This window comes from Ambystoma mexicanum, chromosome 5q (assembly GCF_040938575.1).
Source record: "Ambystoma mexicanum isolate Mex_15411 chromosome 5q, UKY_AmexF1_1, whole genome shotgun sequence".
Classification (NCBI taxonomy): domain Eukaryota; kingdom Metazoa; phylum Chordata; class Amphibia; order Caudata; family Ambystomatidae; genus Ambystoma; species Ambystoma mexicanum.
The window spans coordinates 939,932,198-939,948,375 of NC_090933.1; the positions used below are offsets into that span (position 1 = coordinate 939,932,198).

General features: G+C 44.2%; 1 protein-coding gene across 9 annotated transcripts in view; it reads right to left on the reverse strand.

The window, feature by feature from the left end:
* Positions 1 to 3,734: 3,734 nt before the first annotated feature.
* Positions 3,735 to 16,178, reverse strand: part of UBR5 (ubiquitin protein ligase E3 component n-recognin 5) — a 2,447,509-nt gene continuing 2,435,065 nt past the window's right edge. For all 9 annotated transcript variants that reach the window (XM_069621460.1, XM_069621458.1, XM_069621459.1 and 6 more), the window contains one exon: positions 3,735 to 5,076. In XM_069621460.1, coding sequence (XP_069477561.1) covers positions 4,864 to 5,076 — 213 coding nt within the window. In that variant the 3' untranslated portion in view covers positions 3,735 to 4,863. The remainder of the gene's footprint in view (positions 5,077 to 16,178) is intronic.

Consider the following 16,178-nt stretch of genomic DNA (forward strand, 5'->3'; position numbering starts at 1 on the left):
CCTCCGGTATCCAGATGAAGAGAGCCCTCGAGATCATGGCATGAAATGAACAGACCTCATCCAGTGGCGATGCCCTGGCCGGCTAGTCGGCACACAGCGACTCCCTATCTGCCCAGCTATAGTCATCCAACTCATCAGTATGCGTTGCTCTAGCGTCCACGTCCGTATCCGTACAGGTGCCGGTGTGTGTGGGCTCCTCCACCACAGGGGACTCGGGCTGGTGTGGTAGTGGCAGCATCAGCTGACGTCTCAGGCCTGGATGGTCCCTTGGCTTATGCCATGGACTGAAAGGGCTTCTGGCCGCCGGAGGCCTCGCAGGACAGGCACAGGAGGAGTAAGCAGCCTTTGTTGTATCTCCATCACCAAAGTGTGGAGAGTTGTCAGTAAGTCCGGCAGCATGTCCCAATGCGGTGGCCGAGGAGTGAGCGGGTCAGCCGGCTCTGGGCTGGAGCGCCTTCTTGAGCAAGACAGATTTACCATCCAGCCCCGCAGACATCCCTCCATGGAAACATGCCCACAGCCCCCTTTGTGGTCCAAGTAGTAGCCCTCAGGTAAATGGTCCTAGTCAGATCTTGTTTAGATCGGCACAGGCTCGCTCAGCGAATCCCTTGGCATCACCTGGGACATCTTTACTTCCTAGGGAGGAATTCCATAGAGGGTGGTAGCTCCTTGGTCCTACCCGACTCCTTCGGGGAAAAAAGCGATAATGGGTGCTTGAGCAGCCATGTCAGTTGTGGTCGTCTGTGCAGCCGCCACCGAAGCCGTAGGCCGTGCCGGCAAAGCCACCTGCGGCATTGCTGCCTTCTTGATGGTGGAGACCACAGCAGTATCAAGGCACCCTTTCGACGACTTAGTGATGGTTGTCGACGGGATCATCAATGAAGTGTATGTCTTGGATGCCATCGACGGGACCGTGGTCGTGGGCATCGACGGAGTGGATGTTTTGTTTAACTTTTTGCAGTCCTTTTCGGCTTTTACTTCCTCTTTGGGCAATTTCTAAGTTCAAATAGTAAACTGTTGTTTGCCCGGATGCTGCACCCTTAAGTTAGTATTGCGGCTGCTGCAATATTTATTCAAATTTTCTTTTTGGAAAACACTTATGTGGATTGCGCTTCAGGCAAAATAATATATCCGTCACACCAGCAAGTTCACTTTTTAAGTAATATTTATTTTTTGCATTAATAGCATGCAATATCCTTTTTTCCAAACATTAATTCACAAACTGATAGTTTTTTTGCCTCTCAACACGTGTTTCCCCACGTCTTATGTTTGTGGTTCATCAGGAGAGATGCTAAGTTCCTTATTGAGTAAACATATCTCTGATTAATAATTCATCTTTCATTTTGTCTCTCTCAGTTTAATGAGTTCTTTTATTAGTAAATTCTTTTTTTTTTATCCTGCGATCTGGGCGGCGCCAGTTGGCCCGCATGTGTCACGACACGTTTTGTTTGAGATCTGCTCGCCGGTTCGCACTTGCCCGATAGGGAGACAACGTCATAGCTAAGGCCACGTCACTGCTGCCTGCGGCCGCACGTCACTGCAGTCCTAGAGAAAGTGGATGTTTTGGAAGACAAAGTAGTCGTTGACGATCTCATGGTCTTGGTCGATGAAGGTGTCAGCGCTGCACCGGCGGAACTCCAGAGGATGTATCCTTCGTAGCCTTGTCCAAAGACAGCAATCTGAGCTTCGACAGGGTCGGGGACTTCCTCTTGGAAGGAGCATACCTAACTGGTAGGCTCACCATTGACGTAGATGGGGGAACGTGCCCTTTTAGAACTGGGCCCCGCAGCAAACCTAGCAGGTCCACTGTGTGAAACTTAGCCTTCTTTTGGACCCCTGTGCAGTGGGCATCCTCAAAGGACCATGACCTCTTCTCAGAGGGAGCATGCTCGTGGGAACGGATGGTTCTGGATGAGGCAGGATTTCCCCCAGAGGCCACGTCAGAGGCCTTCTCCTACTTGAGTCACGCTGCCAACGTGCTGTAGCTGTCCTTTTTCATCTTCCTTGAAAAACCACGGCAAATATCGCATCCTTCCTCATCATGGTTCAGATGCAAGCAATATTAACACTTAAGGTGCCGATCCACGACAGGTATTGCGTGGTCAAAATGTCACACATCTTGAAGAATCTCCTCTTCTCTTCGGACATTGTAGAAGGCGCAAAGTAGGCCCAAGCTTGGGCCTTTGAAACTTGAAGAACTGGCGATGAAGCAGATCTTCGTCGACAACGGATCCCTGCTGCCGGTAGTGGATCAACGATCGACAGAGGAACAATCGGAGAAAATAAACAATTGATCCTAAATAATTGACATAGTGAAAAATATTTAAAAAACTAAAAAGCGAAAGATGAGAGAACTCCCAAAACTGAAATGTGCGGTAAAAATCTGAAGATGGCCACCCGGGAGTGGAGCTTAGGTAGACAACTATCATTGGATTGGAGCATTATGAACCAAAGGACAGTGATTGCTTTAGAGGAGAAATGCAGTTTTCAGGTTAAAGCAAAATTGTTTTTCTTTTTTACTGAGGATTCCCAGCCTGATGACGGGAAATATTCATGAGCATGTGAATCCGAGAATGTGGTGTTCATACAATGACCTGCAGTTTTGAATTTGCAGTCTCCCCTCATTTTTGCACAGTTTCCCATATTGTCCAGTTCTGTCTTCATCGCATCCCATCCCTCATGTTTTGTCTGTAAAGTCGTGTATCCATCTATTCAAACGAGCGCTTCTGCTCCACTTTATTTCATCTTTGATGCTGGAATCAACTATTTTCTAGATTACCTGGCCCTTGCTTGTTATGTACTCAATGACTTGGGAGTGAAATAACTCATATAGCCTTGTTGAGTGCATGGAATACACTCATGCTGGCTTTATGTGTCAAAGGGATAGAGCCTCACACCTCATTGTAAACCCAAAAAAAGCATTGGCCAACACATTTTGAGCCAACTTTCTTCATTTTCTTGGTGAGTCTCCTGAAGTGTACAATGAGGTCAGTGATCTGGTATGTTCAGCACAGGTCCCTTTTTCTCCTGATGTGCCAATTGAACAAATCTTTCCCTCATTGATGGGGCCCAGCAAGGCTGTACCATATCTGGGGTTGCTTGCGTTTCCACAAAGGGGACAAAACCTAGCAGTTCAGGTTAGACTTTTTGGTGTTAGCACAGACCTGTGTATAATCTTCCTGGAATGGCACAGACAAGATAAAAACAAGTAAATGCTAGCCGGTGCAACTCCCAGTGGCCCATGGGTGCATATTGAACATTTTCCATCTATACATTCCGGTTTTTCTTAAAAGTATGAAATATGAAAGCCGATTTTCACAAAGCGAACACACTTTATAATTTTGCTGTGTATAGCAATGACCAAGAGGCAAAAGTTAAAGAAGGAAAGGCATACCATAAACACTTGTTAGAACAGGCTTGCGCCACAGGTGTAGGCCCACACAGTTGTCAAAGTGAGTTACTGGAAAATGAAGGTGGTCAGGGGATGCACAGGGCCAGAACCAGGGATGCACAGAGGTTTCCCTGGCCTCACTATTTTAAGCCAGGAGAGGGAGTTTACTAGTCATGCTATGACTTGACAGAAATTTCAACAGAAGAGATCCAGGCTCAAAACATTAACTGTGTGGCTTATTTTTCTTTTCTGCTGTATGAGATTTATTTTGCTTACATTCGTCTTATATCTGTTGATTTCAGTGCATCTGAAGAATTAGGAAAATAAAACATGACAACACAAATAAAAAACTAAAGTTTTTTAATCTGATTTTGGTATTCTCCAGTCACTTTATTAAAAAAGTAATCACAAAGAATACAGTTGCATACTTGGGAAAGGCTTAGTACAAAAGTCATTGAGCTGCTCAAAAAAATGTTCCTGAAATTAAACTCCAGTAATCATGATCTAAAAAAAGAACATTTTACAATTACCAGAAAGTGCTCAGGCAAAGGATAACAGCTGAAATGTCAAATGAACAAGTGTCTGGTATAGTGGAGCTATCCCCTGTCTGATTACTTAAAAACTCAAAAGGTAATAGTTCAGTATTGTACAGTGCTTTTCATCTGTATACCAATTTCGTAGCACTTTACAAACATGTACTGTAAAGATAGCACATTTTTGATTGTGAACTAAATGCTGTGCACAAGTTATATTATATATTTCTATATATTTAAATAAAACAGTGAGGATTTATCACATGCAAAATTCCTAGAGCTCTGTCCAGTAAGAAGTTCCATCCATCTAATACTTCAGGAAATAGCCACTGATCAGTGCTCTTGGTGGTTATGTGATAACCCAACAGTGCAAGAATCTATGCAGCCCAGCAAAAGTGGCTGCATACGTAAATGGCAAATGATCTCAAAAGAAAGGTCTACATTTCAAGTGAATTTTACTTTTACAAGTTTCGTATGTATATCATATATACAATTGCAGACAAATAAAAATTAAATACCATTAAAAAAACAAAAAGCAAAAGACTGAACATACTTTTTATTTTTAAATTCCTTATTCCCTCTATACAAGAACCTTTGATGAACCTCTATCCACAAAGGCAGCAGTGAATTTTCAGAACCGATTTTACATCCCCCCCCACCCCTCAGCAAAAAGATACATCACAGTGTAAATTATATTCTTCTGCTGTCATCTTTGGCTGGGCCTTGGCCACAAAGTTAATGACTAGCCCAACCATTACAGTTCAACATTTTAGTACTTCTTGGGCCTTTGGGTGCAAACATTTTACAGGAATGTCTGCAATTAATCATGAAAGTACCACCAGAAGCATGGCCGCATTCACTCAAACTTTTATAGACAAATGGAAAATTCTACAAAACTTTAGCAAGTAATATTACACAGCAATAAACACGTTTTATATGCTACACAAAACCAAAGTTCTTGGTTTTAACAGCAAGTAACAATTTCTGTTTGAGAATTTGTTTAGAGGAATAGAGTGGCACATAAAGACGGGAAATGCAGGTATTTGCTGTAGGAAGGTGCTGGTCATCAGGTGGGCGTATTGTGATTGATGGCATTGGCTGGAATCCCTCTTCACTGGCAGGTAGTGAAGGACTTGATGTCCAAAAGTAAACCTAAGAGAAGGTGGAAAAAAACAGAATTCACCTAATTAGGCACAGATATAATGGATAATTATAGGTTAGAAAATGTTGCTAGTCTGTAGTAATGAGATCACTTAATGGTAACTGGAAACTGATTAACATTTAATGTTAGTTGTCTTGAATTCCTAATATTCCAAAGAATTACAATTCAAATACTATGGCCACAAAACAAAGTATACTTCATGCGAAAAGACAGTGGTGAGACCTACAATCAGACCTAGGCTCATTTCTAGCCTCCCAACTACTTATTCTGCATCGAATATGGACATTTTCATGCATGGAAATATCACCACTTGATCCCAAGAGCAGTGCTGCAGTCACCTCGCCTTCCTTCATGAGCTACTCGGTTGGACAGATACAGATGGCTTGGACTGTGGTTGTTAGTTACACAATATTAGACTAGGAGTGACCAACACTATTATTGTCTTACATTTATATACAAATCTCTAATGTGACGGAATATGCATGAAAGAAGACAATTGGACGGTTAAGCATCAGACACACACATGCTTATGAAAGAAGTTTGTGTCAAATTGAACATTGCTGAGGCAGTCCTACAAATATTCTTAATAGGCACATATAAAGGAAAACGCCACCAATGCTGCCTTACCCATGGTTGAACGTTCAAGAGCATCATATCAATTGACAAAACGTCCAAGTAATGTGCAAAATGGGAGACTGTGCAAAATGGGAGACTATCTTCCAATGGTAGCAATTGATAGACTTGCCTGTAACCTTACCCACTATGAGCAAAGGGTAAGTGGGGGAGGGGGGGGATCATATCCAGGTTTAACTTGAATGCCACATGAATTCTCTTTGGCTTGAAGCACTTTACCTGCTAAAGTGCACTCCGAGGACTTTGTCTCAATCAAAAAAAAAATATAAGAAAAAGAACAGTTGCTTACCTTTGGTAATGTTCTTTCTGATAAGATGGTTCCTTCCACAGATTCCTCCTCTGAGAAATTTACCTCAGATGCCATCTGTTTTGGAGAGCTTTAAAATAGCCACTAGGTGGAACCATGAAGCTTTGCAGCCGATTCCTATGCTGCTCTTCGACGCTTCAGGTGATGATGTTGATAAATAGCACGAAACATTGGTTTCCCATTCACACAGGCTGAGCCAGGCTCAGCAGCCAATCATTCACAAGTGCATTCATGTGGGTAGGCAATCAGGCTCAGGCATTCATGCCATTCACTCCATCCAGACACCCAGAACAAAGAATGTGGATTGGGCTGTCTATCCAGCTTTCCAGCACACTACACTGCATTCACTCCAGTTTCAGTCAGGGCTGTCTCAGGCATTGTGTCACACACGCACACCACACCCAGACACCCACAACACAGAATGTGAGTTAGCTTCAGACTCCAGTCCAGTCATACAGGTCCCAACCCTAGGGTGTACGCACAACACAGCCCCTCGGAAGGCTCCAGTCAGTCTGACAGGAGGCAGCCCCAGAGCCATATATGTTATTTCTATCCAACAGCCAGTCAGGAGAAAGGGAACAGAGATGGCATCCCAGGACTTTGGGAAACAAGGGAAAAGGGGATAGAAACCAAGAAGCTACAGTGGTCATCTTGCCTTTCTTCAGGAATCCATTGATTCCTATGGCAGGGCTTGGGTGTCCCAAAAATGGAGGACACTCAGAACCACTGCCAAGTCAGCATGTAGTTGCCAACAACCGCAACCCTGCTCTGGGGGCCACACACAGGTGCCCAAAAACACAACTACGGGGTACAAGGGTGTACCCCTACACATGGGTGCCATAAGGGTCTCCCCATGGGTGTTTTTCACCAAAAATAAAACATGAAACGCTGCACTGCCAGGGGTCCAGGCTGGACCACAGTGGCAGAAAACAGAGAAAACACACAGAGAAGTGGTAGGACAAGGACTAGGAGGCTCTGTCGCTCCATAAGGTATTTCCAGCATCACAGTACCCAACCTGCTTCTTATTTTGCACAGATCCAGCCAGCTGTTTCTGTGGTGCGTGTTTAATGGACGCACCCTCTTCTCTATGGAAATATTAATGGGTGGAGGCCCAAAACTTTGATTAATTTACCCTATATCAGTTTGGAGGGGCCAGTGCCAAATATTTTATACAGATCATTTCAACCAGTGTCGGTCCATTGGGTCAAAAGTCATTAGCAATATAATTCTAGGTAAAGCCCACACAACTTGGTATTATCCCAACTACAGAATCGCAAATATTCCAACTTACTTGAGAGCACATACATTAGAGGGTTAAGTGATGAGGAATCTGATGGCAAGTAATTTACACTTCCGATAGTACACTCACAAATTTCTCCCCTTCAAAAGACTTCCAAAGCCTTGTCACATTAAGGACCTAAGGTGAGATAAAGGGAAACAAGTACCCCATAACAAAGTTTTGCAACACAGACCTCAGACTCTAGTATCCACTCCAGCCAGGGGAATCAAGATGACTGTTTTGTAGAAGTGTGCCATGTAGCAACTATGCAATCTCAAGCAAGGTGACACCCACTCCCCCAAAGGGCAGAAACTGCCTGTCCTCTGGTTGGATGGTCGCAAACGCCCCTTAGGACTGCCTTGTGCGTCAGTTCATACCAGGTGTTATGCCTGGGACCACGCCATCTCCAACTGTCCCTCCCTAAATACATCCAAGCTTGAACCCTCCGCTCTTCTAACTCCAACTCCTTGCTTGTCAAACGCTTCTCTAAGCGGGGGGCAGGTCTCTCTCCTCGGCTGGTGCCTCTCTTTGGAACAGCCTCCCTGCCCCTCTCAGACTTGAGCATGACCTTCTCAAGTTCCGGAAAATTCTCAACACTCTGCTTTTCTCTACCTCTTTCTCTTCCCTGCTAATCATCTGTCTGCTGCGGAGACTGGTGGCCTGGTCCCTCATGAATCTCACAAGTTAACAGGTCCTCCACCCAGTCGATCACAGCACCCCTTTCCCCCCAGCACATCCCTTCGGGCCCCTTGCATGGCTGCTGTGCATCCCCCGCTGGGACTCATCCGCCCTAGAACTTAACCAGTGACCTCTTCCTTGGCTCCCCCTTGCACTTCCCTTTCCGGGCTCCTATTAGCACTTGCCCTTACCCTGCTCCCTCTCACTCCCTGCACACCCCCCACCCTATTTTTGTTTAATTATGATTTGCTTAACAGTTTTACTTTAAAAAAAATTCTAAGTCAGAATCATCCATACCAGCAGTACATATGGCCCAAAGGCCCTACGACCAGAAGCTTCATTTCCGAGGTTACAAGATGCTCCCAAGTCCACCATCAATAAGATTAACAGTCATCAACTATTGAGTTTAAGGTTTCTCTTATAAATTTTACGGTGGCCAACGAAAGGCCCAACTTCTTAGCCGTGGCCACCATTCATCTGGGGTCATGTTAACAAAGTCTGTCAGAAATGTACCGAAGTGTTTCCTTCTGAGCGATCTGAACGACGTGCATTCTGAAAATAGATGCTGCAGATTTTTGATCCGTCAGACAGCTCTACAGAATCTGCAGCCCGAAGAGTTCAGCCTCTGAGAAGTTCAGGTCGACATCACTTCGTTAGTTTTGCCACGATTCAACCGGAGTCTCATGAAGTCTGATCTGAATTGCAGATCTGGAAATGTTCTTAGGTAATCTGCTTCGAGGCACTGTAGCTGAGTCATTATAAGATTTGTAAGTAGTTAATCACCAGTGGTAATCCAATCCACTGTCCAAACCGCTTCTTCACTGTCAGCGGTGTACACCAAAGATCTTCTAAAGAAGCTTCAAGATAGTCTAGTCTTGTTCAGTGCTTTGCTCCCCATGTGCTTCATATTTCAATTGTTTTTTAGGAGGGCAGATCTATTGATTGCCAGCATTGGTGGGGCTTCTGGGTTGGAACATTTGCCGAAAAAGCATAGGTTTTTTCATTCGACAATTGCTTGTAGAGAGCATAGGCCCAGCTCTCGCCGTTATGAGCTGAATAGGAGTGGATTTAGAAAGACCCAATGTCCTTTTCCAAGGGCATCCCAGTGCTTTGTCAGGAACCGCAGCAAGGCCTCTGCTCCGTATGTTAGCACTGGGACTCCCTTGAGCTTGTACATTTCTAGGATGGGTGTGATGGAAAACTGACAAAATGTGTGCTTTATTATCAGAGCCTGATTTGCTAGAGCGGTTACCTTCCCTCTTAGGGAGATCCAAGTGGCTGTTTCCACCGAACTAGCTGAAATACACCCCCCCCTAGATATTTAAAGTATTTCACCGACTAATTCCTCCACGCCGATGAACCAGCAGCCAACTTTCCTCATTGCTGGAGTTCCGTTCCTCAGATGAAGAGTCTTTGTCTTTGCTATTTTGATTAGTATGTTATTTTCAGAAGCGTAGTCCTTCAAGGCTTTCAGTTGTCTCTGTAATCCAACAGCAGTTTGATCCAGAATAACAAGGCCACCCACATATAGTATTCAGGGAATCTGGGAAGCATCTGACCTTGTCCAGTGATTAATTCAGGTCAGAGATGTAGCGGTTGAAGATAGATGGAGCCAATGTGCAACCTTGCTTTACCCCTTGTTGAAATAGCTTTGCTTAGCCATCCTTCGGCATTAAGACTGACTTCGACAGAGGTGTTAGAGTGTAGATCTCTTATTTGGGCAACCAGGTCTTCAGGGCAGCCCCAATTAGTTAATTTGAGCCACAAATGTTCCCCGTCAATACTATCAAATGCTTTCTGGAAGTCAAACTTTTATCCTTTAAGATTGATATGATACAGAACGGGGCTGTAGTACCCAATAATACACTGACGAATCCAGCCTGGAAGAAATTGTGTTGGTCGAATTCACTCATCCAATGCGTTCATCTCTTTTGGAGAGTAGCGTAAATGTTGCCAAGGGAGTCCACCCGCACAATAGGGCGGTAGCTGCTAGGGTCACGTCTGTTGCCACTTTTAAAGATTGGAATAACATTAGCCGCTGTCCAAGAGAACAGAATTGTTTGAGTAGACATCACAATCTTCAGTATCAGCTCAAGCACCGGATTTTGTTTCAGAATAGCTTTCGAGAGGCCATCAGGCCCGGACGCTCGGGATGGGCTTGCGTGTTTGATGAGGTAGATCAGGTCTTCTCGACTGAAGTCCCAAGTGCCAATAGTTTGGGGCACTGTGATTGATTTTAAAGCGGACAATGGGCTGGAGCAGAGGGTTTGAAAGAACTTGATCCAGCCAGCCTCTGATACTCCGTTTATCTGAGACAGATGTGGGTCTGATATGGCCCTAGTCAGTAGACCCCACATAGCAGCTGAAATTTTGGAGAAAACAGATTGCATCATTTGTTCCGCATCTAATTGCAACATGGCACTTTTAATAACCTTTCAGCCAGTTGTTATAGGTGTTTCTATCCTTCTCATTGAGAGTTTCCAATCTTGAGCAGTGGCTCTCTTAGCTTGTCAAATGGCAGTCTGCATTTCCCTTTTTTTATGGACTATCATTTGATTATAAGTGTGAGCTTGACCACTGGGGTTGATCATCTTCGTCCCATTTTTTTTTTTATACCAGAAACGGAGCTAGGGCTTGCACGTAGTTGACTGTTTCCATCTCGGCCCTGTCTGAGGCTTCTTTGATTTTCACCTGAAGAATCGTAATTACCTGCAACACCTCTTTTCCATATTCTCAGCCTGCAGCCGTTATTAATTGGTTTTGATACCTTGCTCACTAGCTTGATTCTCATTAGCTGCCCTGCGGTGCCAAGACATTTTTAAGATGTTCTGATCGCTGGAGAAGGTGTGCAGCACTTCCAGCACCAGCACCGAGTCAATCAGATCTCCTGAAACGAATATAGAGTCAATGACTGAGACTTGAGGTCCTCTTTTCCATGTATTCTGTCAGAGACCCAATGGTTCAAAGTGGCCGTTAACCATGTGTAGATTCCTACTCTTCATAAAGGACATCCAAGCGTCGCCTCTTAGTTTGTGCCTTAGAAGAATCTGTTACTTCTTGAGCGTGTTTGTCTTTGTTCTCAAAGCAGAAAGATTTCAAATCGCCACACAGAAGAATTGAGGGCTTATTTTGTCTGTACGCGTCGTCCACTGCCATTGACACAACCTTCAACAATTCTTTTGTACAGATCTTTAGAGGATTCCAGTACACGTTGATGATCATTAATGTCCTACGATCTTCTCTCTGAGTGCTGGTTGGTCCGTTTAGGGCTCAGGATCGTTTGCTGGATAAAGTGACCTCTGATAATATGCGATTTTACTTACCAGCTTAAGTCGTTCCTGATCAGGGTTAACAGACCGGCTTGGGGTTGGCCTAGCAGACCCTTTAATGCAGGATTCAGAAGCTTTGTAAAACCATCCAATATACGACACTCCTGTAAGCAAGTTTCCTGCACACCAAGTCTGCCTCAGACGGCTTTAGTTCCCACTTACCGAAGAGGTGCGATGATCTTGTGTTCCACGATATAGAAGACTGTGGTCTATCTCTCTTCACACTGGGATACCCCCCTCCCTATCTACCTCTCGCTCTTCACTGCAATTGCATGTTCGAATGCCACATGGCCTAGTAGAACCACAATTGTATACTTACTGTTCAAGCCACTGTTATTTACTTTCCTGTTCACACCCCATTTAGCCTTATGACGCCTCGAAACACAATTCTGTAGTATAGGCGCCTAACAAATGCTCAATCAATAAATAAATGCATAGTACAATCCACCTACTGATGGTCTGCTTTAACATCGCTGTTAAGGATATTTATTTTGTGTACATCGTACCCTTTCCACACAAAGCCTTCCAGCACTTTAGTGCTGAACTCACTGGGATTTTATTCTCACTGACCTTGAAGGTAAGTGAGACATTTTCTATCTCACTCGTGTAAGGAAGGCATGGCATCAAACAGTGAAAAAAGAAACACGTGTTCACAGTTCGTGATCACAAAAGGGCCCATACTAATAAACCTATTGCCAATCCTTACTTCTAAATACAAAAAGGTGCGGGACAATTGTCTATGCAAAAAGAAATGTGTTCAAGAAACAATGTCAGGCTGGTTGAGCAGTTGGGTTCCCTTCCCTACGTTTTCAGCACGAGAAAAGGCGGCACACAAGCTTCCCACACACTCTGACCTCTCTGCCACGAGGATACAGTTCAAAGTAAAGGTATCACAGCCTTCTGTCAAAGTCTCTTTTCCAATAACTGTCTCTTACCGTGAGGGCCTGCCCTAACAAACAAATATCAAAGTGCCACTCTTTACAGGATCTTCACATAAGTTCTCACTTTCAGTTTTCCTCATGGGTTTCCCCCCTTCAGGCTTAGACCCTTTTTTTTACCACAATATTTACACTAGGTGTCCCTTGTTCTGGCTCGGACCATGGATCTCCCTCGTTCGGATCATGGAACTCCCTCGTTCGGGCTCAGATCATGAATCTCCCTCGTTCGGGGTTGGATCGCTTTTCCACAATATTCACATTAGGTCTCCCTCGTTTGGGCTCAGACCATCCACTCACTTTCTATGGTTTCTTCTTGATCTCAAAATCGAAGACTTTCAAATGTGCGATGGGTTTTGTTTAAACCGTCGCAAGACCACTTCGATTCACTTTGTGCAATATTCTGATCAATCTTCTACTTTCGTTTACTACCACTTCTTGGCAGGATATCTTACAGAGACTTCGACATTCACGGCCCTGGACCACTCCGTCAACGGCATTGTATCTTTCTTTCTCAAGTTCAAACATTCATCAATCGTTTAGCTTTACTCGCATCTTTCATCACACGCGTTTAACAATGTTCGTTTCCAGTGCTCGTTATATAATGTTGTCGATTGCAACCTTGACTTTAACACAGACGTCTTGCATTGGTCTCTCCAACTCACCGGCTGTGTTGATCCTTCTGGCTCTGCTTTGTTCTTTAAGCCAAGGATGATGTCACAGCGGCTGCTTCTGCTCCCCGCTTTAGTTACGCAGGAGGGCCTCCGGTATCTCAAACACACAGTGTAGGATTCTTCAGCCGGGTTTCCTGGTCGTATGCTTTCTGCCTCGAAAGTTTCTTGAAAATAACGGTTTCTTGCCGAAAAGATCAAGGGTATTTTCCCTCCGTGCGAACCCTTCTTGGTTTGCTGTCTTTCTCCCCTAGTTCAGCTGTCGACACAAAACTGCTGTTCCTCGCTCAGTGTGCTCTCGTGCTCCGTCCTTTTAACCGTGTGGGGAAGTTTAATGGAAGTCAGGTGTGTGTGATTGTCAGGAATTGCTGGACTTCGTCTGACCATAGTAGGGGGACATGTCAGGCATACTGTTCAGGTCGGAGTCTGTTTTCTCACAGAGCGGGCTATTCGTGTGGGTGAGGAGTAAAGTTCCCACGTATGCTACCTGGTAGGATGGGGTAAAGGTGTTACCAGGGACCGCGTCTCACCATTCGGCATCCCACTCCCACAAGACCCCTCACTCAGGTGATCCTCCCACACTGGTCCACCCCCAGGTTCTGGACCCAAAGGCGAAGGACGTGCCCTTGACACCGGAGAGAAAGATCCACGGGGACTAGTGGGTGGGACACCTTATGGTTTCTCATACTCAGCTCATGCATTTACCAAAAGTAAAAGTCGAAGCTGTAGGTTGAACATTTCTTGAAGAAAATTTCGAATAAATTGAGAACTTTGGAGATGATTCCCAACACTGAACATGTGGTAAAAAATCTGAAGATGGTCTCCTGGAGTGGAGCTAAGGCAGGCACTGCCTATCGGCTAAAGGGTGACTGACCCCAAATTAGACTAAGAGAATCCTAAAGCGAATAAAGTTTATTTGGTTTTCTATGAAACTGCTTAATGTTACTGAGGATTCCCAGAATGAATACGAGGAATATCCTAAACATGTGAATCTATGACCATTTCAATTCTGGTGAACCACTGTTACTAAACCAACCCCAGCTCTTGAAATATATTCAGAGCTGTCCGATGCTTCAGACCTAATGTATTACTGTTACTCTGTGTTGGGAAGAAAGGAAATCCGGAAGACCATTTACTGGTACCGATATTTGATTTAATACAATGGTGGCGGCGCAAGAAAGGATGTAGAGTAATAATGAGAGTAGAGACACTGATGCAGTGTCCCTGTTCAGAGGTTACCATTGTGGTATACACTGTGAGAGTGCAGTATTGAGGATCAGAGGGTGATACACATTTGGATAAGTTGCTTTCATCACAGGATCTATGCCTGGGTAGTTTACTGCGCAGCCTTTTTTTTCGCCGCTGATTTTATCAAATTTGTTTTCTGCATTTCAACCAAAAAATAAATGGGGGATGGTGAGGGTCATAATTAAGGTGGGGAGGAGGGCTGCGGGGGTGGCGGTAGGCAGGGTTTCCTCTGCATTCATATGTGGCAAAATGGGTAAAACATTAAAAAAATGTGTTTTTATCAAATCGGCCTCGGAAAAAAAAACTTGCTGAAATCACAGATCCATCTATGCCAGTTTGATAATACAAACTTGAACTTCTCTTATGGGGAGGTCTGGGAAGCCATTGGATCTCAACAACAAGACCAGATTTCCTCCACAGAGCAGGATTTAAAAATCACCTGCTCACTTTGGTACCTTTTCTCACCAAATATTTTAATCAACACACATTGTTCCAAGTAGATAGAGATGGGCTACCATAATTCCTATGTTTAAGAAGGGAGACCATGATCTGACGTCAAACGACAGTCCCATTTTGCTTTTGTATAGGCCGACGCAAGGTCTGTTCCAAAGTGGTCTTAAAAAGACTGGAAAAATAGAAGAGGGAACAGAATGCAAACAATGACATACAGGCTGGGCTCAGGAAAGGAATCTCAACTGTTGATCAAATGTTTAGATTATTTCTCACTACACAAAAAGACAGACTACATACCCGGCTTTCATATATCTCCAGACTGCCTTTGACACTGTCCCACGTTCTTCATAATGGCGCTGTCTTGCCAATCTACCGATCCCCCCCCTAATTTATTAGTTGCTATTTTTGCTATTTACTGAAACAACTTTGCAGTGATAAGGTGGGGTGCAGAGGTTGAATGTTGTACTACAATTCCTGGGAGTGTGTGAGGCAAGGTTGCGTCATTGCCCCTCTCTTATTTCTGCTTTATACTGATGAAGCAGAAGCCATTGACCAAAGAAATCTGGATGCACCAATGCTTGGTGGTAGAAAGCGGTCCCTACTACTGCAGACAGCGCCGTCCTTATTAGTGTCCATCTGGCTTCCAAAACCAACTTAATTTGTTTGCTCAGAAAAGTAAGGATAAACGCCCGATTATAAATGTTAGGGAGTTTTACACAAGTTACTGTCTGTGACAGAACTTGGAAAAGCCCACTTTGGATGTACAGGGTTCCAACTCTTAAGTTTGGCATGAAACACACAAAGGTTTGGTAGAATGACTGAGCAGCCAGGCTTAGTTTCGGAGGGTGGGAGGGCTGTAGGAAGGTATAAAGAATTCTGAGCATATACTAATTCAAGAAAGCACTAATATACTTAAATTTATATACATATTGGTAATTTAATATATACAATAAGGCACACTTAAATATTTGCAAGTTAAGTACTAAAACACAGTAATACACGTAGAACACAATTGGAAGTTTCTTAAATAATAGACCATGGTAGTCGCCCGTTTCAATTTCCTTCCCACTCTCCCCCTCCCTTCCTGATCTGTGTCTTAGCTCTTGCACTATCTGAAATGACGCCAGGCCAAGTACGATAGTTCATTTCACATCCTTACTGTTCATAGCCTGCAAGGATGTCATTGTATTTTCCCTTGTTCCCTCCCTTGCCTTGAAGCGCTTTGAAACACGTTGTGTATAGGCGCTATATAAATAAACTATCATGTCATATAGGTGTAGTACTTGCACAATAATTTATATGGAACAAGTTACTTACCTGTAACTTTTGTTCTCCAGCATGGGTCTGTCATGGATTCACATGCTCGTCATCAGGGCGGGAATCCTCAGTAAAAGAAAGTACTATTTCACTTTCACTTACAAAACTGTATTTCTCAAAAGCAATGACTGAGCTCTGGGTCATACTGCCCCCAGCCAATGACTGCCCTCTCTCTAAGCTCCTTCTCTGGCAGCCATCTACAGATTTGGCAAGCACGTACAGTGGCAGCATGACCAAGAAG